General features: G+C 38.0%; 2 protein-coding genes across 2 annotated transcripts in view; one reads left to right on the plus strand and one right to left on the minus strand.

Moving 5' to 3' along the window:
- Positions 1-4,894, minus strand: part of LOC127659974 (FERM and PDZ domain-containing protein 4-like) — a 69,109-nt gene extending 64,215 nt beyond the window's left edge. Inside the window, exon 1 of the mRNA XM_052149992.1 lies at positions 4,740-4,894. The gene's annotated coding sequence lies outside the window, so the exon portion shown is untranslated. The remainder of the gene's footprint in view (positions 1-4,739) is intronic.
- A 5,263-nt stretch (positions 4,895-10,157) lies between these two features.
- On the plus strand, positions 10,158-22,133 carry LOC127659857 (glucosamine-6-phosphate isomerase 2-like). Its single transcript, XM_052149815.1, has 7 exons — positions 10,158-10,299; positions 10,652-10,816; positions 13,490-13,591; positions 14,714-14,896; positions 16,969-17,153; positions 18,571-18,745; positions 20,228-22,133. The coding sequence occupies exons 2-7, from the start codon at positions 10,693-10,695 to the stop codon at positions 20,290-20,292; spliced, it is 834 nt and encodes a 277-aa protein (XP_052005775.1). The 5' UTR covers positions 10,158-10,299; positions 10,652-10,692; the 3' UTR covers positions 20,293-22,133.
- Positions 22,134-22,512: the final 379 nt, after the last annotated feature.

Consider the following 22,512-nt stretch of genomic DNA (forward strand, 5'->3'; position numbering starts at 1 on the left):
AGTGGGCAGTGGGCGGGATCACACAGGCCAAAACACAAACAGAAATTCAGGCCAGAATGGAAACTTCAAAGTAGAATATACTGACTGTAGCATTGTTTTCGGAGAAGCCAGAATTTCAATGTTTCCTAAGTTTCTAGTGACATATTATGGTCATTTATGATTTAGTACAGTAAAAATATGACATACAGCACCTTTAACCAAGTCAAAGTGTCAGTGAAGAACATGTCTTTTTTTTTTTCTCATCACATTTTCTCCCCAATTCCCAATGTGCTCTAAGTCCTCGTGGTGGCGTAGTGACTCGCCTCAATCCGGGTGGCAGAAGATGAATCTCAGTTGCCTCCACGTCTCAGACCGCCAAACCGCGCATCTTATCAAGTGGCTTGTTGAGCGCATTACCGTTGAGACGTTGCGTGTGGAGGCTCACACTATTCTTTGCGGCATCCACGAACAACACACCACGCGCCCCACCGAGAACCAAATTATAGCGACCACAAGGAGGTTATCCCATGTGACTCTAGAAAATTATTACAGAATATTATTGACAAAAAGACCTGCATAAAATCTTACAGATATAAATTGTGCTTCTCAAAACTCACATTACAGTACGTTTTGCTAATGGCTGCATACTTTAATATGGTACAGAAATGAACAAGATGATGTCGTACCGGTTACATTTTTTTGGTATCGCGATATTTCGTTAGCACCGGTATACGCAACATTTAGCAAATAGCAACATTTACACTTCACTAGAATGTTCTAAATGCAAATGGACCATTTCATCTGATTCTCACTTTATTTTATCAAAATTATTACAACACAATTTGTTCTGCACTTCCTGATATATTGAGATCATCTGTCTAGTAAATTTTATGGTGGTGTGCTTACACAAAACTGCAATCTAGTCCCTAAATATAAAGCTAAAAATATATCCAGTCCAATTCAATGTACATGCTGTGCTCAGTGGTCCAAACACACACACACACACACACACACACACACACACACACACACACACACACACACACACACACACACACACACACACACGAGAGAGAGAGAGAGACTTACGTGTGGCATGTAACAATTAAACAATTAAAATGATCAAAATCCATTGGTTACATTTATAACAATGTCAGAAATAATAGAGCATATAAAAGATCTTAAATTAAAGAAAGCATGTGGACAAGACAACATTAGCAACAAAATGCTTAAACTCAGCAGCCCCAACATAATCAAAGCTTTAGTCACAATATTCAATCTGTTTTTTTGGTGCGGTATCTTCCCTGAGATCTGGTCTGAAGGACAGTTGACCCCTATATTTAAAAAAGGAGATAAATTTGACCCCAATAATTACAGTGGCATTTGCGTGGGCAGTGCCCTACGGAAGTTATTCTGCAGCATAATAAATAGCCGCAGAGTCACATTCATTTCAAAACACAATATACTAAATAAATCACAAAAAACAGGGCACATCTGACCACATTTATTCTCGTCATACTCTAACAAAAGCATCAATGACAAACAAAGCAAAATATTTGCATATTTTATAGATTTAAAAAAAAGCATTTGACTCAATTGGCACAATGGCTTATTTTACAAACTTCTTTAAATTAGCATTATATATTATACAATCCCTGTATGCAAACAATAAATGTGCATCAAAATGAGAAATCACAGAACGGTATTTTTCCAGCAGGGATGTGGAGTGAAGCTGCGTTCACACTGCCAGAGACTTTGTCGCTGCAGGTCGCCAGTGGCTGGCGGTGAAGTCGCTAGTGGGCGTTCCCACTACTGGTTGCCTAGTAACGTTTATAAATGACATTCACGGATGTCATTCCATTGCTGTTGACAGCGAATCGCTTTTCTTGCTGCTAAAAACAAACATTTTGGAGGGAAAAGACTAAATATAAATGGAATCAGTACATAAAATGCTTTATATCAAAGATGAATGAGAAACAAGGCGTGCTGTTTGCATCTGCGGAAAAACGCAAACGCCGGTCTGTCTGGGTCCACAAAACCATTAAATCTCGGAGTCAGCACGGCGAGTACCACCGGCTGGTGCAAGAGCTGTGGCTGGATATACCATATCCATATCATAGAGCACTGGAAAATTGCTAACAGCAAGAATTAGCCTTTCATCCATCTTTCCGTTACTGCAGGAGCTGAGAGAGAGAGAGAGAGAGAGAGAGAGAGAGAGAGAGAGAGAGAAGGATCACGTGAGCTCTCCCGTCTTCTCTCCTATTGGCTGTCGCTTCCGTTAGTCGCTCTTCATTTGAATAAAGTTGAACTTGTCTCAACTTTGTCACGTCGCTGGACACGCCCACATCTAGTCGCCAACGGTCGTGACAGCTCGTGTCGCCGGAAGTCGCTGTGCTCTCATTAAAAATGAATGGGATGGAGTCGCTGTCACGCATGATGTCACTGGCAGTGAGTAAGCAGCTTAAGACAGGGATGCAGTTCGAGTCTAACTCTATTTAACACACACACATATATATATATATAAATCATTTTGCAGCAGTATCCCTGGCCTCGCTCTACATGACCCTGAGGTCAAATGTCAGCAAAGGGTCTTCAGCAGAGCTTGTCCCTTCTGGAGGAGTACTGTCAGGAGTGGACAAAACCAGTGAGGAGTGGAGTCATCATGGTATTCAAGAAGAAGGCCAGATCTCAGGGAAACAAATCCCAGTTCACCTACAGAGGAGAGGTCCTACAGCACAGCATCTGGGGTTTCAGTCTGACTGTAAAAGCATTGAGTGAAAAGGTTCGGAGGGCATTTTATGCAATTAAATCTCGATTCGGCCATATTAAATTACCAATTAAAACATGGATTAAATTATAACTCAATCATTAAAGCAATTCTATTTGAAATTTGGGAGCATAAAACTCCAGCAGAAAAATAAATCAGTTGGAATTGGCAAAGAATATTTTGGGGGTACACAGAGGCACTTCCACTTCCGGCTGCAGGACTGAATTAGGCTTATATCCCCAATACCTTGAAATAGAGTAAAGATCCGTTCCATTCTGGCATCACATCCATCTGTCAGATCCCACTCTGTAAAATATAATGCCCTCCATTTCAATGAGATCCCACCTCATCCTCTAAATGCACTGGCTCTTAAACTAGTTAATGAAACTCAACCCGTGATTGACTCCAGGTACAACTCTAAAATCATTATTAAAGACATTGAGAAAAATCTCAATGATACTCATGATAAAACGTTAAAAACTCAATTTGACCTCCAAAACAAACCCCAATGTTATTCTGCCCTATTTAGAACCACAAAATTAACAAAAAACTACTTATCAATGAAACAATTTAAAGAGAGAAAAATCCTCTCCAAATACAGATTAAGTGATCATGATGTAGAAGTAGAGAGAAAGACATAAGAAATCCTGGACACTGAGAGAGCAGAGAATATGCAGACACAGCGCGCTAAAGCAAATAGAGAATGAGAAACACCTTCTTCTCATCTGTCCCAAGAAATGAAAGCTCAGCGTAGTTCTAGCGGGAAGACTAGCATCTGTACATCATCGCACCATTAGCTGGGTAATTCCCAGCCAATCACATGTAAGCCGTTGCTTAATAAGTCTGCTCACAATCACATTGCTTTTTCAGTGTGCTGACACGGCAACCTCCACCACCCCACCACCACCAGTAGAGTCCCCTTGAGGCTCCTCGCCTCCCATCTCCGGAAGGATATGACGGTTCCAAGTACATCATCTTCAGACCACCTTTTTATTGTACTTAATCATTCTTGGGTATGTTAATGTTTAAATTGTCTTTTTTTATTACTACTACTTGTTGTATTTATTATTGTATTATTAATGTAGTTTTATCTTATTTTAACAGTTTGTAGTTACATAACCTTAAAATGCTTTGGCAATACTATATTCTGATTGTCATGCCAATAAAGCTGAATTGAATTGACAGCTAGACAGATGATGGATGGATGGGGAGAGAGAGAGAGAGAGAGAGAGACTGTGCCACAGCCACACCTCACTAATTCAAAGTACAGCAGTGTTCCCAATTGGCCCCAGCTCTCCCAGTATTGTACGACACAATCACATGGTCTGCGAGATTTACTACTCCAAAGTCAACACAACATATGTGCAATCTGAGCCATATATAGACCAAACGCAACACATAAACCATTTAACCCACAGATTTACCTAATATATCCTATATAGGCCTTTCAGAACCACAACAACCAAATATGATATTTGTGTCTTTAGTAACTCGTTCTTTTTTATTTACATTAGCCACAATTCAGCTAATTCACAACGCACAATCATTTAAAGGAACTGACTTTTGCGAATCGGACACTAAAACACACAACCATGATCTCGATCAGTCTCAAAACAATCACGATCAGAGAGACAAAAGCAAATAGCCAACATCTGACCATACCCGTCAATGCATGTAAACATACTCCAAACAGACGGGTTTTGCTCGATCCCAAGTGTTGATCATATTTTTCTAATCCATCTGTGACTTCAGACAGAGCAAGCTTGCAAACAAAGACATAAAATGGTCAGTCTCTTATTGGTTTCATCGTTTAATCTTAATCCGATTTGAATCTCTTCCTCTTCCCGTCCGAACAGCCGTGGATGAATGATAGGCGTCTAAAATTAAACCCTTAAAATAACAAATTGGTTCTCTGAAAAGATGTGGATCAGCTCCACTCACACGCGTCCAGTGAACATGCAGAAGAACAACGGAGACATTTGGCTGCACCCACCTCGTGGTTTGAAAGGGCACCGGTCCGGTCCGGTCCGGTCGGGGGATGTGGACCGATACACAGGATGAAACACGCCGGTAGATCCGCCTGATTCCACCGGTATGGATGGATAGACGCAGGGTGATGTTGGGGGTGCGTGTCTGGATGGATGCTGTCAGGATAGGTACCAGCTTTCATCTCAAGCCGTTAATCCTCCATCTGAAGTCAGCCAGCCTCTCTTCGGTCTCTCCACCCCCTTTCTTTAGTGATGTCCGATTCGCGAACGAATCGTTCTTTTGAAGCGGTTCTTTGGAGTGAGTCGGATGAGCCGATTCGCAAAGCGTTTGCGAATCACTAGACTAGGAGGAATTAGACATGTTATGATGCTGGCAATGACAGGCATACGATGATGGTGATTAAGTGTAGAACCCTACAGTTTATTACTAGAAGCATGAAAACCAAAAACGTGACTACAAAACATAAACATGAAATTGACTTCGCTTGACCATAAAACAAATCATAAACATGGACTTGACTAGCAAACAACGTTACAACACACAATACTCGACAATGGCAAACATGAGGGCGAAATACTTGGACATGGGAGACCACATGACAGTGATAACCAATGAACACACAGAACTCTAAACAAGATAACCAGACTGCTAACAAGCTAATGAAACAATGAACCAATGAGGACAAGCCACAAGAACATGGGAAACACATGACAAGATCACATGACAATGAAACAGGAACAAACATGGCATGGAACTACTTTATACAAATAAAAGACATGAACAAAAACATATAAAACCATGACAATCATAGGCTATGTAATGTAATAATAAAATATAGTAGCATCCTAGCAAACAAATAACGTTCCCTTAATGTTCTGGGAACATTCTCCTAACCTAAAGGGAAAGTTCTATTTACGTAAAGAAAACGTTCCTGGCTAACCAACAGGGAACATTAGATTATCTGTTCTGTGAACCAGGAGCTAACATTCCCAGAACAATCTGGGAACCAAAAATTGTTAGCTGTTGTAGTATAGTGGGAGTAGTACGTTTACATTGAAAATGCAATAAAAAGAAGTGTACTTTGAGTACCCGGATAATGCACTTCATTAACCATCAAAACTGAGTGTGGAATGTTGGACACTTCATCCACTCAGTGCTTGGGGCTTGCTATACGAAGTGGAAGGGGCGGAGTTACCTGGCTATGTCGCTGGTCTTCTTCTTCTTGTGTTGTTTAATGGCGTTTGACAAGCCAACATGTGGTGTATTACTGCCACCAACTGGACTGGAGTGTGAAGCGTTGATAAAAAAATTAATAAAAAAAACAATTGTAATTAATGGAGAATATAGCATCTAGTGAAACCTGAGTAAAGACCTTACAAATGTATGTTGAATGTTTTACTGTCACCCCACTCTGTGAGAATGTGTATGTTGTTTGAGATTCAAGCGTTGTGGTGTGCTAAAAAAAAACAGCATCATACTGCAAGCATGTGAAACGTCACTTCCATTCGCTGTTAAAGGCTAATGCTTCCGTGTAGTAAAAAAAACAACGTTAAGTCGTCCATTTGGGATGATACTACACTTTGAAAATTCATACACTAAATGGCTGAGTGCATACTGTATATTGTAAAATTATAGTGTATAGTGCGTCATTTGGGACTCCGCTCATCTAGGAAGCATACTGTACATAGTTACTAGTTGGTTGTTAATGTGTTCTGAGTGGTTGCAAGGCAGTTGCTAGGGTTTTCCTTAGTCTTGCCACCCATCCAGGATTTTCCAGGATCGTCCTTGTTTTTGTCCATCTGTCCTGAAAAAATGTAATTCCATTCCTGGATGCTTATGTCCTGGTATTTCTGTATTTTCCCAAGATGTTCACACATATTAGCACACTATGCAAGGAGGAGAATCAAACGCATTCTTACATTAATCATAAGAAAATCTGATTCATTTGAGTGAACTGGTTGTTTGGATGATTGACATTTCTTGGATGATTTCAGATCACTTTTGTGTGAATAGTCCTTTAAACGTTAGTCTATTTACTTACTATAATGCTTGTTCTGGAAAACTTGTCAGAAAATGGAAAGACCTTCCTTTTAGTGTAAGATTTTTTTAGGTTCATAATACTCAAAATAATTTTAGATGAATGCATTTCAATTTCATAACAAATTTCCATCAATTAGAATTTTGTGATCTTTAACATTTAAATTAGTAAAACTTTAAATATCTAAGACTTTTTTTACATAATGTAGTTCAAGTTTATTCAACTCAATTTGATGGACATTTGTTATGAAATTGAAATTGAGTAAAGGTTTATGTGCATTTATTTGATTTCCTTTGGTTTAAATGTATGAATGTATTTTTTTAACTGTATACATTATTTTATACTTTTTACAGATGTATACATTTTAAAACATTTAAATAATCAGTGTGAACCATAAACTAAAAAAAAAAAAAAAAAAACTGCTTAGGGCCAGAATAAGTAAATACTATTTTAAACCTGTACTCAGACAATAAATAAATTAATACATATTTTTACACATTTCAATTTCATAAAAAAATTCCATCAAATTGAATTGAGTAATACTATAAAAATTAAATAAATATACGAAATAGTTTATTTTTTATTTTTCACAATATATGCTATAGCACTAACCGTATACACGTTCAATAAAGGTTTTAGCTTTGTCAAGCTAATATAACGAAACATTTAATTACATAAAATTTTTTTAAAAAAAAACAGACTATTGCGAACACAGTATGAGGGAAGACTCAAACGAATCGAATAATTAGTGTTTGAAGCGGATCATTGAAACTAATTGTCCGAAAGAACCGATTCGCAAAAAAAAAAAAAAAGAATCGGACTTCTTAACGCTATCGTCCCTCCTCCATTCATCGCTTCTGCTCTCTCATCCGTCTGCCCCCTGACGGTCCTCCTGCAAGGTCAGTCATGGTGATAAAGACGGAAATTAAACGTCTGGAAAGAAAGTTGGACAAAACTAATAAAAGGAGTGCAGAACAAACTAATATTTCCACGTTCTGTTGTTCATGTTCTTAATTGTCTCCATTTGATTTCTGCCGCAGTGGTTGCATAGATAATTATATTCCATAATATATGTTATTATCTGTTATTGTTTTATTTTACACAGTTTTATTTAATTTTAATATTAACTGATTATTCCATTTGCAGACCGACAGACAGACAGACCAATAGAGAGACAGACGGACGGACGGACGGACGGACGGACGGACGGACGGACGGACAGACAGACAGACAGACAGACAGATAGATAGATAGATAGATAGATAGATAGATAGATGGACGGAAAGACAGACAGACAGACAGATGGATGTACAGATAGATAGATAGATATAGAGAGACAGACAGACAGACAGACAGAGAGAGAGATTATATGAATGCTCTAAGAGATAAAGCTCGAAGAGCTCTATATGCAATTAAGAAGAAATTCCAAAACACTGAATTACCGATTCCAATCTGGTGTAAGATCTTTGATAGTGTAATTCAGCCCATAGCGCTGATTGGAAGTGAGGTTTGGGGTCCACTCAGTGATCAGAGCTACACTAGATGGGACAGACATCCAACAGAAGCCCTACACACAGAGTTCTGCAAAATGATCCTAAAAGTACAAAGGAAAACACCCAATAATGCATGTAGGGCAGAATTAGGCCGATTCCCATTGATTGTTAATATGCAAAAAGATCCCTCAAATTCTGGATGCATCTAAAATCAAGTCCCACAGAAACGCTTACATTTTAAAGCACTACAAACCCAAGAACTGAACCCGAAAACAGTCTCCTCAGTCAGCTGGTCCTGAGACTCACTAACCCGACTAACTCTAACCAGTCTCAGACCAGCACTGCTTCTCACACACACATCAGAATAAACCAAATTATCAAACAGTCTAAAAATACATATCTGGAACATTGGGATCAGGAAACTAAAACACAAAGTAAATTACAATTCTATCGAACTTTGAAATCAAATTATGAATTGGCAGAATATCTCCAGAGTGTGAGAGACACAAAGCAGAGACGGATCCTGAGCAAGTACAGGCTGAGTGAACACAGCCTAGCCATCGAGACCGGCAGACACAGAAAGAGCTGGTTACCGAGAGCAAAGGGTGTGTGTTCAGTGTAGGACAGGAGAGATCGAGACAGAGACACACTTCCTCCTTCACTGTCACAAATACAGCTCAGTCAGAGAACTGTACTTCAACAAACTCACTGATTTAATACAGGACTTTACAGCCATGACTGAAATAGATCAGATAAAGACCTTACTAGGAGAGGGACAGACAGCAGCACTGGCTGCCAGATACGTGTGTGTGTGTGCCACAGCCTGATAGACAGCAGGTGAATGTATGCGTGTGTGTGTGTCTGACCTCAGTGTGTTTCCCTACTGTCCACCACAGTGACCCTCCGTAATGTATGTGTGTGTATGTATATATGTGTTAAAACACTGTGGTATCGAATGTTCACAGATATTGTAATCTGTTACTCTGTTAATTTGTACAATGAATTTAATTTGTACATTTAAATTTAAGTTATATACTTTATTATTTTGATGTCTTTATAATTATTCTCTATGTATAATCTATGTGTTCCAAGCTTTGGCAATATTGTATTATGTACAGTCATGCCAATAAAGCATTTTTGAATTTGAATTTGATAGATAGATAGATAGATAGATAGATAGATAGATAGATAGATAGATAGATAGATAGATAGATAGATAGATCGATAGATAGATAGATAGATATAGAGAGAGAGACAGACAGACAGACAGACAGATAGATAGATAGATAGATAGATAGATAGATAGATAGATATAGAGACAGACAGACAGACAGACAGACAGACAGACAGACAGACAGACAGATAGATAGATAGATAGATAGATAGATAGATAGATAGATAGATAGATAGATAGATATAGAGAGAGAGACAGACAGACAGACAGACAGACAGATAGATAGATAGATAGATAGATAGATAGATAGATAGATAGATAGATAGATACATAGATAGATAGATAGATAGATAGATAGATAGATAGATAGATAGATAGATAGATAGATAGATAGATATAGAGAGAGAGACAGACAGACAGACAGACAGATAGATAGATAGATAGATAGATAGATAGATAGATAGATAGATAGATAGATAGATATAGAGAGACAGACAGACAGACAGACAGACAGACAGACAGACAGACAGATAGATAGATAGATAGATAGATAGATAGATAGATAGATAGATAGATAGATAGATCCAAATAAATAAATAGACCCTGTTAAAATAAATGATTCTTCTTGTACTCTATTAAGACTCGTGTAAATTCCAAAAATGTCCGTTTTCAATGACATCGTAAATATGTCTTTTAAATGTGATTCTTGTCGGTTTCCATATATAGGCAACTGTTTCGTTCCGGAAAAGTGACGTCAGCGCACATGACCGGAACTCGGTCACATGTTCAGTGTTTTTAAAGAAAACTTGTGTCCATTCACCCGGAGTTCCTGAGATCCTACTCTTTATACTTTATTACTGTAAGTCAATGATTTCATCGTCTATTAGATCACAAGTATATATCTACAATCATTATTCAATTATCAAAACATAAATGTATAAATATATATATAAATGCAGTTTTCTTGCAAAAACCAGGGGTTTTGTGTCAGTAACGAAACTTCAAAAGCAATATATGAGACAAGTGCAATGATATAGTGATATTAGTGAGATTATTGATACTCTGCATGATAGTTTTACAGATTTCTCAATACAAAAGTGCATCTTGGTTGTGTTGTTTCTCATCGGCTGTGTTTGCAGCATAAGGTTTTGCTTGATTATGTGGATTGATCAGTGCTGGTCAATAAAGTATTGATCTGTCCCTGTATTTAGACTCCTTAAGGATTGCATTGACCTGCTGTCTGTGGTCAGTCATGAGACTGGTGATTCTGGATGACTATGATCTGGCCAGCGAGTGGGCTGCCAAGTACATCTGCAACCGGATCATCCAGTTTAAGCCCAGTGCTGACCGGTACTTCACTTTAGGACTTCCAACAGGTAATAGTGTAGAGTTGCAAAAGAATTTGGTTACAATTTTTCCTTACGCTTACAGATTGGTTCATAGTGGGACAGACAAGGTCCTTAACAGTCAACATGAAATCAGAATGAACCCTGTTTACTGTCCTGTAATATATTCCCTGGTCTTATTGTAAATGTTTCATCACATTATGCACATTATTTAAAAGAATACAATGTTATACTTTATAATGTTTCATCAAAATGTAATAACTGGCTCCGCCTCGAATTTCCTTTTCGGTTTGACGTCTGCAATTTTATTTTATTTAATATTGTTTTTTAATATTAGAATTATTAACTGCCGCCCCTATTTTGATATGAAATCTACACGTGTCAAGATCCAGTCAGTTCTCTTTACGTGGCTCTTGGACAATGAAAAAAATATATTTTCTAATTGAAAATCCTGTTTGACTCAGAAATAGGCCAGATTACGCAAGTAAAATGGTATCCCAGGTTTTTAGCTTCAACAAATGCAAGTGAATAGAAAGTTCAAACTTTATTATTTCTTGTAAACACTGAATGCCTCTCGTCGATGTCGTGCGAGAATTCAGAAGTTCTGCTTTGTTTACCTCAGAGGAACGTACTTCATGCGAGAGTTAGGTCAATTCAATTTCTCACACAAATGTATCGATTCACTTCAGAAGACATTACTTGATCGACTGGAGTCGTGTGGATTACTTTGATGTTGACTAAGTGTGATTAGTCAAAAACTGGTGTCCATTCACTTGCATTGGTTGAAGTTAAAAACCTGGGATACAGTCAGACATCCTGGATGGCCAGAGGGTGAATAAATTATCAGCAAATTTTCATTTTTGGGTGAACTATTCCTTTATGGTATTCAGTCATTTTTTACCAAAATATTTTTTTTTTTTACAGTTAATACAAATAGTTTCCTTTATCTGAGCAGTACAAGACTTAGTGACTTTTGCTCCGTTTGCCATCTGAACTTAGAAAAAAAAAATAATAACTCAGACTTGATTCAATAAGAGTATGTGAAGAAAAGAAAGTGACATCTTTGGTTTTTCTGACCGTTGAAAATGAATGGGAAAGATACAAAATCAGAACAATTTGTTTTTGTACTGTAAAATACAATAAATTCAGCCACAATGCAGAAAAAAACATCTGTGGATGTTTTAGAGTGTGACTCTAAAACATCCACAAGTGAAACACACACACACTCACACACACACACACATTTGCAAAATAAATGTTTACTATAGAAATGTTTACTTCAATTTACTTTTCAGAATTTTGCAGTTCATTTCTGTTTCTTGATGTTCATTTTCTTGACATTATTATGCATTTACTTTGAGATATTACATTTTTACATTTGAAATAAATTATTGGTAGAAAAATGCTTATTTTGTGTCTTCTCTTTGTAACACCAAGGTCAGGTTTGATGACAAGCATTATGATATAAACTGCAAAAACTGACACTTCAAATTCATTATAAAATGCTAAACCTTGACAAATAATAGTTTGATAATGTCTAATTATATATCCAAATGCATATCTTGTATTCAAATATAAAATTAGGTTACATCAATCCATCAGACTACACAGTGTGTGTCTACAGTCACCTGCTGGCTGTTACTGGCATGACACTTTCAAGTCGTATTATTACATTTTATTCACCAGATTGCAGCTGTCTGCCTCCAATTTATATCACATTCTCATATGTTCTTCATGTTTAACTTATAAAAGTGTAGGTTCTGAATTATTATTATTTTTCAAAAATTCGCTTATTTGTTTATGCAAATATATGTTGAGCGCGTTACTGCAGAGACATAGCGCGTGTGGAGGCTTCATGCTATTCTCCAACTCACCAAGCACCCCACTGAGAGCGAAAACAATATTATAGCGACCACGAGGAGGTTACCCTATGTGACTCAATCCACCCTAGCAACCGGGCCAATTTGGTTGCTTTGGAGACCTGACTGGAGTCATTTAGCACGCCCTGGATTCAAACTCGCGACTCCAGGTGTGGTAGTCATTTACATTTACATTTATGCATTTGGCAGATGCTTTGATCCAAAGCGACTTACAGAGCACGTATTACAGGGACAATCCCCCAGAACAACCTGGAGTTAAGTGCCTTGCTCAAGGACACAATGGTGGTGGCTGTGGGGATCGAACCAGCAACCTTCTGATTACCAGATTACCAGTTATGTGCTTAGACCACTACGCCACCACCACTCCTAGTAGTCAGCGCAATACTCTCTCAGATAAATGTTACTTTTTACACCTTCACATTTCATTCCTTTAAAGGTGATGGGAAGTTTACTTGGAATTGCTGTCCGACAGTTGCGTTTCAGCCCGTACATGGAAGTGATGGAGAGCCACACGTCTTACGTTTTGGGGGATTTAAGCGTTTTTGGACGTTTCAGTGTGGACGAGAAACTTTTGGGAAATTTTTGAAAACGGCAGTGTTTCTTAAACAAAAGCAGTGTTTTCAAACTTATCTGGATTAATGTGGACGAAGCCCAAGTAGTCAGTATGACTCTTCTGAAGCCATACAATAGGTTTGTGAAATTGCAAAACATTATGCAGCTCTCAAATCAAATCATGGTGTCTATGGTGTAGATTGGATTTAGTGCTTTTTTGTCCTCTAATTTTCATTAGAACGATTTTGAAGTATGATCTCATTGATTGCAGGCAGCACACCCCTCGGCTGCTATAAGAAGCTGATCGAGTATCACAAGAGCGGCGACCTGTCCTTCAAATATGTGAAGACCTTTAACATGGATGAGTATGTGGGTGAGTGTAAACCGCACAGATCGTTCCTCATGAGGAACTCTACAAACTTGCTCAAAACACTGCAGAACAAGAGCTGCCAATGCAGCAGAGGATGGAGCAATGCATTAAACAACCATAAAGAGTGTTTGCACGCTGGTCTCCTATTCTCTGATCTAGCCAGCATGAAGTACAAAAAACAATATAAAATTATTATCAGCTTTAAAATCTGTTAAACTTTGATATAAGGAAGTATTGCAACATTGAAAAAATGACATCACCTTGAATTACTTGACTTTTATCAAATTGTGGTGAACGTCATTTCATAAAAGTAATACACCACTCAAGACCATGAAACTGCTTTGAAACGATGTGTATTGAAAAGAACTATTCAAATAAAATAATAAAAATAAAAATGGATTTAAATTTCCAGTTCCAATTCTGATGCCTCTTAACAGTGCCATAAATGATTCTTTTAAAATATTTCTTTTAAGGAAGAAATATTTGAAATAACTAAATACAATTCTTACTCAATTTTATTTGAAGTCGGACATGATGAAATGAATGAATTGTGGTTCACAATGAAGTTTTTGATTTACTAAATAGAACTGGCTGATTAAAGTTATTAGTTTGGTAAGAAGTATTATACGATTCAAAAGAACCGACTCATTAGAGTCATTCGTTCTTTAATAGATCTAAACTGGTTAGTTGCAGTGTAGATTCAAAAGAACTGACTCAAAAGAGTAATTTGTTTGGGAATCAGGCTACACTGTGAGCACTGTGTTTAGTGTTGTATATTCAAAAGAATGGACTCAAGAGTCATTGCATTTGTTTGGGAATCAGACTACATTTGTTGCACGGTGTTTCACATGGTAGATTCAAAAGAACCGCTCAAAAGAGTCATTTGTTCGGGAATCAGTCTACACTGGTCGCGCTGAATGTTTCGCACTGCTGATTCAATAATGGTGTTACAGTGCCGCTGAAAGGTAGAGCAGGAAGGAGTGTTGTAGAAGTGTTGAATCCGCAATGCTCATTCGAGAACCGTTAGTGGAAAGAAAACTCGTAAAAATTATACTATTTTGGTAAAACATTTTTTAAAGGGAACCGGTTCTTCATCCTAAAGTTTATGGATCTCTGTGTGTTTAGGTCTGCCCAGGGATCATCCAGAGAGCTATCACTCCTACATGTGGAACAACTTCTTCAAACACATTGACATTGAACCTCAGAATACACACATACTGGACGGCAACGCCAGCAACCTGCAGACCGAGTGTGATGCCTATGAGGAGAAGATTACAGCGGCTGGAGGGATTGAGCTGTTTGTCGGAGGTATGTTAAATATATCAGACCAATACTTCGGTTTGTCAAACACATTAATAGAGACACCAGTAACATTACTGTTATGAATGACTCGATCTTGAATCTTACAAAACCTCTCACGAACGAATCTCAAAAGCCATTTAAATTCATTTATCTTCCCAACTTATTAACATAACTGGTTAAACTTGACTTTTTACAGTTGAATTAATATTTTTGGAATTCACATTATTTCCAATGTTGATTTTCATTAGCTGTGCATTACTGTAAAACAATATTTATTTACTGTAATATGATACAGTACTGAGAATTGGGGGCAGGTATTTGTAACGAAAACAGTGTCACAATTAAAAAAAAATCATATATACCTAAAGATTCTGCATTTTCTTTAAGGGTGAAAAGCACACACATCCAGTCAGTGTAGGTGCTCAAGCAAACATTTTAAAGAGAAAAGTCGACACGCAACAGTTCCAAGCAGTAAATGTAATATAATCCCACATTGGTAATGTTTCTTCATCCGACCATCATTTTTGTTAAACAAAATATATTTTCATATTTTATTATTTTGTAAGCATACTTCACACTATTTATATAACTGATAGTATGAATGACACTAATGATATTATAGCACTATTCTTTTTATTTAGTGGTGAAATATTACCCGTGTTTTTGACTTATTGTCAATACATTCTTTGTGAGATCATATATATATATATACACTCACCTAAATGATTATTAGGAACACCATACTAATACTGTGTTTGACCCCCTTTCGCCTTCAGAACTGCCTTAATTCTACGTGGCATTGATTCATCAAGGTGCTGAAAGCATTCTTTAGAAATGTTGGTCCATATTGATAGGATAGCATCTTGCAGTTGATGGAGATTTGTGGGATGCACATCCAGGGCACGAAGCTCCCGTTCCACCACATCCCAAAGATGCTCTATTGGGTTGAGATCTGGTGACTGTGGGGGCCATTTTAGTACAGTGAACTCATTGTCATGTTCAAGAAACCAATTTGAAATGATTCAAGCTTTGTGACATGGTGCATTATCCTGCTGGAAGTAGCCATCAGAGGATGGGTACATGGTGGCCATAAAGGGATGGACATGGTCAGAAACAATGCTCAGGTAGGCCGTGGCATTTAAACGATGCCCAATTGGCACTAAGGGGCCTAAAGTGTGCCAAGAAAACATCCCCCACACCATTACACCACCACCACCAGCCTGCACAGTGGTAACAAGGCATGATGGATCCATGTTCTCATTCTGTTTACGCCAAATTCTGACTCTACCATCTGAATGTCTCAACAGAAATCGAGACTCATCAGACCAGGCAACATTTTTCCAGTCTTCAACTGTCCAATTTTGGTGAGCTCTTGCAAATTGTAGCCTCTTTTTCCTATTTGTAGTGGAGATGAGTGGTACCCGGTGGGGTCTTCTGCTGTTGTAGCCCATCCGCCTCAAGGTTGTGCGTGTTGGGGCTTCACAAATGCTTTGCTGCATACCTCGGTTGTAATGAGTGGTTATTTCAGGCAAAGTTGCTCTTCTATCAGTTTGAATCAGTCGGCCCATTCTCCTCTGACCTCTAGCATCAACAAGGCATTTTCGCCCACAGGACTGCCGCATACTGGATGTTTTTCCCTTTCCACACCATTCTTTGTAAACCCAAGAAATGGTTGTGCGTGAAAATCCCAGTAACTGAGCAGATTGTGAAATACTCAGACCGGCCCGTCTGGCACCAACAACCATGCCACGCTCAAAATTGCTTAAATCACCTTTCTTTCCCATTCTGACATTCAGTTTGGAGTTCAGGAGATTGTCTTGACCAGGACCACACCCCTAAATGCATTGAAGCAACTGCCATGTGATTGGTTGATTAGATAATTGCATTAATGAGAAATTGAACAGGTGTTCCTAATAATCCTTTAGGTGAGTGTATATCCTGTATTGAAATTAAGCAAAAACCAACAATATCAGGTCTGATGAGCACCAACAAACATCAAATACATGTCCTCATTTGTGTTCCAATCATAATTTATTGACCTTTCTTTATCCTCTCTCTCCTCTATGTTGTTTTTTCAGGCATTGGTCCAGATGGGCACATTGCCTTTAATGAGCCGGGCTCCAGTCTCGTGTCCAGAACTAGAGTAAAGACCCTGGCCAAAGACACCATAGTGGCCAATGCCCGGTTCTTTGGGAACAACCTTTTAAAAGTGCCCACCATGACTCTTACAGTTGGCGTGGGAACAGTGATGGATGCAAGAGAGGTAAATAAAGGATATTTTGTGCTTTTTTTTTGTGGCTGGGAAACACAACATTGTGCTTTAAATGTACCTGATTAATACTCTTTTGAGGAAGAACTAATAACTGGATTTTCCAAACGTCAAATCTTTTTTTTTTATTGAGTGAAGTAATTTAGATAACCACAAGCAGAATTGGGGGCCATTTTGTTTTTTAAAGTGCCAAAACTGCTGAAAGTCATGATGTTCATAACTTTCGGTTTTGTTAGTGGTTCTTGAGCGGTGCTGCGTTCTTCTGCAGACTAAAAACACTTCCAGCATGAAACATACAGCGTGACCAGTGTGGACTGATTCCCAAACAAATGACTCTTTGAGCTTTTATATTGAATATACAGTGCAAAACAAGCTGTGCGACCAGTGTAATCTGATTCTCGAACAAATTACTCTTATGAGTTGATTCTTTCAAATCCATAGCATGATCAGTGCAGTCAGATTACTGAATAAATGACTCCTATGAATCGGTTCTTTTGAATCTACAGCATGACCAACGCAGCTTGATTCCCGGACAAGTGACTCTTATGAGCTGGTTCTTTTGAATCTACAGCATGAAACATACACCACAATCAGTGCAGTCCGATTCCCAAAGATATGACTCTTATAAGCAGTTCTTTTGAATCTACAGCAAGACCAGTGTAGTTTGATTCCAGAGAAAATGGCTCTAAAGAACCTGTTCTTTAAAATCTATTGTGCGACACATACAGTGCGACCAGTGTAGTTTGATTCCCCAACAAATATCTCTTAAAAGTTGGTTCTTTTGAATCTGCCGCGCAACCAGTGTACCATTTCTCCAGTGTGGACTATACAACTGTTCGCAGAGACTGTTGACCCATAATATTAACAACTGGTCTATCATTGTAGGATCAACATGTGGACCAGACCTGTCAAAAACTCTGGCTCTGCGAGACTAAATACACCCAATATTCCATCACACTGAGTGTAACCAGAGAGGCTGTTCTGCAGTTCTCACAAAAGAGGTGATCAGTCTGTGCTTATAAAGCTAAGAGGAAGACACACTTCGAATGAACACAAGTCTTATTCCCCTACATTTAAGTTTCTACCAGCTCGGTTCTGGCATGCCACCAAAATAGCTCCGACCCATCAAGGCACGGACTCTACAAGACCCCTGAAGGAGTACTGTGCTATCTGGCACCAAGACTTAAGCAGCAGATCCTTCAAGTCCAGTAAATTGCGATATGGAGCCGCCATGGATCAGACTTGTTGGTCAAGCAGCTGTTTAAATCTTGTGGCAATACTTTTATGCAAGACTTAAAATTAAATTAACCCTCAAAAGTTATGTTTTTACCTCCAAAACAACAGTGAGTGCCACACTTCTAAATATGATGCAGTTCAGACAATATTGAAAGCATGTTTTCTTCATTTCTAGGTAATGATTCTGATCACGGGGGCTCATAAGGCATTTGCTTTGTATAAAGCCATCGAGGAGGGAGTGAACCACATGTGGACAGTATCTGCCTTCCAGCAGCATCCACGAACTATTTTCATTTGCGATGAAGACGCGACACTGGAGCTCAGGGTCAAAACCGTCAAGTATTTTAAAGGTACGTATCTGAGGACTGAGGAACAGATCTTTGACATGTCATGTATGTACAGAGAATCTACATGGAATGGTTTTATTTTCTGTGGAAACTAATTCCTAGAAGAGGAAAGACAGATATGACAAATTGACTAAATTGATGAACTTTAGACAATTCTGTAAATGTCGGGCCGCAGTGGAAGCAAATTTGAATAGTAAATAGTAAATGGTAAATGGTCTGCACTTATATAGCGCCTTTTTAACCTTAACGGTATTCAAAGCGCTTTACACTGTGACTCATACACCCATTCACACACCAATGGCTCCATTTCAAGATCGTAGTCTTTGCTACGTAAAGATGGTCTCTTTACGTAGCATTGCATGCGCTAGCTCCATGCATTATCATGGTAGTCTGAATGAAATCCAACATCTGGACATCATCATTTCAGAACAGCAGTCCCAAATAGGGTTACCACCCATCCCGTAAAATAGGGGATTGTCCCATATTTAAAGATAAAATGCATCCTGTATCGAATCAATATGGGACGTGATTTGTCCCATATTTAAGCTGGTCCGATGGCGTCACCGCAAAATCGTTCAAGATCATTAATTTAACCTTGATATTCATTGGAATTTGTACCTACGTCGTGTAAGGGACCATCTGAAAAGTCCTCACATTGTGCAAAAACTGTGGAGGGTGTGGCAAGGGACCGTCTGAAACGTTTTAAGTAAACAAAACTAACGTCCCTACCCTAAATACAAACCTAACCAATAGTGTCATTAAAGCAATTTGAGATGAAAAACACAATAGCTAGCTAAAGCAACCACGTGGCACTTCTATGATTCTTTCAGCTCGCATGCTTTGCTGGTCTCGACCCGGGTCTTCTGCGTTCAAAGACCAATGCTCTATGAGTTCATTCCCATACTTCGTCATGCTTGAATAAGCAACATAAGTTGGTTACATGATGCAAATGTTAAAATGTATCGTCTTTCAAATCAAAATGCGTCATAGTAAAAGTTCTTAGATGTCGTAAGATAGCATTGTGTGAATAACAGGACAAAAAACAAGTATTTATTAAGTGTTAATTTGCTGGTTTACTCGTGAGCTGTGTGAAAGTGAATAAAACGTGTTGCCGTTGTGCCTCTAGTGTTTATTTTACCTGGAAACTGCCGTGATACATACAACTAGGCACGTAAAACTCATTTAGCAAAAATGTAGGTATAGTAGCGTGGTTCTATGAGACCAGGTTGCTACTTTTTATCTGTTGTTGTTCTCCACTGATCTTATTTTGCTTTTAGAATTGATCTTGTTTCAGGGTCAATATCAGTCTAAAACATCAGCATTAAACCTGCCTGGAATGTCTACCACTATTGCTTTTCTTAGAAACAGAAATGGTCTTAAGAAATGTTCTTAAGGGCTTGAAACTTTCCTGGGGGTTTAATATCGTTGCCTTTTCATCACTGGGATGGATTTCCTAAACATACTGACTGATCTTTTATCCTTCAGGCCTGATGCATGTCCACAATCAACTGGTCGAGCCGACGCTCAGCATGAAAGACTACATGGATTGAACGGGGAACTTGGAATGCCGGGAAAAATGGGAATCATTTGGAAATGATTGCATCAGTTTGAATGAATGGAAACTGGCCTCAGGGACCACAGCAGTATGTAATGATCATTGTTTGAAGGTCCATGCCAGCATTACAGGATCTGTTTAGATGTTGCACATGTAACAAACCACCAATATCTGCTTTATCTGTGATGGAAATTCCCCACGGTGCCATATTCATGCACTCCATTTAAAAGAATTGTCATACTTGTCTTTGTACTGTATTTTTAAAGTACTGTAGTATACTACAGTATTAACAAGAAAATGCAATATAGGGTTCGGATTAGGGCAAATTTACACCAAAATTCTCCCTTTACTCTTTCAGCCAATGTTTGCATAACACTATCGCACTCCATGACTAATAAAAAATATATCATCTTTTATAATCCATTCCTTTTGATTTTGTATCGTAGGAAACCTTTATCAAGAAGTTCAACTGTTCACCAATAATGGTCATCATTAGTACATTTTTGAAATCATTCTACTTGACTTCAATGTGAAATGTTACTCCGAGTTGACCTCCTGTAAGTCTTCTTTGGGAAGATACTGTGTTTAGGCATTATGTTAACACTCTTAAAAATTGTTTATGGATGATACTGAGATCCATTTGAATTACTGTTAAGTTTTTATCTCACTGTATTCGGCTTACAAAAGGAAAAAGATGTTACTTGTGTGGTTTGTCTATGTTCAGGGTGGATTTTGGCCTTCGTGTTTATTCAATGTTAACTTCCGTTGAAGATGAGGGTCAGAATTTCTCCTTTACATTGGTTCACTTATTTACGACTCGCATGTTTAAAGGTGCAGTCATTAATTTTTCTCCTAAAGACATGAATTGCACTTTTGCAAGATATGTATGAAATCATGAGCACTCACATTAAAATGAAGACTCCAGTGACATCAGTAACCTTATAAAAGCTGTTTTATTCTACATGGAGAGGGTCCACACATGGGGGCGGCCATTTTAGAATCACATGACCAGCTGAATACTACTCACTTAATCTCAGTAATCGTCCTGTTATTTCATACTTTCACTCATTGATTAAATTAATCATGACTGACTGAATACATTTCTACAATGACTGAAACGAAACTATTGATTTTAAGTGATGCTGCATCCAAACCACTAGATGTCAGCGTGAGTCCAAGATGACACAAAGACAAAAGTTACTGAGTGCAACTTTAAATGTGCTTTCTGTTTTTATGGAATGACACAGAACCTTAAATTGGATAGATAAAGGCTGTCCTGTACTGGCACCAGTTGAGGTTTCACAAAAGTACATTTTGAAGCATTTTTTAAGAGTCTATACATTCTCCAAATTTAAGATCTGGCCCTTTAAATATGAAACCTCAAGGATTGCTATGAATTTTGACCCAGAATCAGTCTGTTGCTCATATACTGCTAAATATCTTTCATCTAATTTGGGAATCTTGCACCATGTACAAGCAGTGAAAATGTGGACGTTTTATATGCTTACATTCAACAAGTTTTAAAGTGTACAAGGGCATATGTGCTATTGACATTTGAGTAGAAAAATGTGTGAATGTTTATGAAGTTTATAAGTTTTACACATTGCACATGCTGTATTCTCTTTACTGTACTCTATAATAGAGGCTGTTTCATTTCTAAACAACAGGGCAAGAGTTTTTCCTTTTACTCATTTAAAACAAAAATAAACATTTGTTTTACAGTAACTGAAAAGGTGGATTTCTCAGGAGTCTGTGCTGAATAAGTTTTGTGTGTGTGTGTGTGTGTGTGTGTGTCAAATTTCAAATCTTCTGTAATGTACAGAATGTCCATGGGAAGAGGGATATTATATTAAATTTGTATGGATTTACATGTTTTTCTGTGTGAGCTTATTGTATATAGAGTCCCACAGAAAGTCCCACTATGAAAATTAACCATGGTTTTACTACAGTAACCATAGTTTAACCATGGTATTTGTGGTAAAACCATAGTAAACAAATAGTGTAATTTGCCGTAAATTTCAACATTTCAAACAGATTATTTGGGTGCAAATATCCATGCTGTGTGGCAGGTGCCATTTACGCTTGGGTGCAAATTGTCATTTGGAAAGAAAAATATAAAAACTGTTCATTATTAAAAGCTGCAATTCTTAAAAACATTTATGTTATGATTTGTGAGGCCAGGGCAACACTTTGAACTCTTCATTATTTTCCTCAA

This window comes from Xyrauchen texanus, chromosome 19, assembly GCF_025860055.1.
Source record: "Xyrauchen texanus isolate HMW12.3.18 chromosome 19, RBS_HiC_50CHRs, whole genome shotgun sequence".
NCBI lineage: Eukaryota > Metazoa > Chordata > Actinopteri > Cypriniformes > Catostomidae > Xyrauchen > Xyrauchen texanus.

Bases quoted from the DNA above. Each gene is read 5' to 3' on its own strand.
- LOC127659857 (XM_052149815.1), top strand. From the start codon at position 10,693: ATGAGACTGGTGATTCTGGATGACTATGATCTGGCCAGCGAGTGGGCT. The intron at 10,817-13,489 runs GTAATAGTGTAG...CATTGATTGCAG, and splicing joins CACTTTAGGACTTCCAACAG to GCAGCACACCCCTCGGCTGC. The intron at 13,592-14,713 runs GTGAGTGTAAAC...CTGTGTGTTTAG, and splicing joins TAACATGGATGAGTATGTGG to GTCTGCCCAGGGATCATCCA.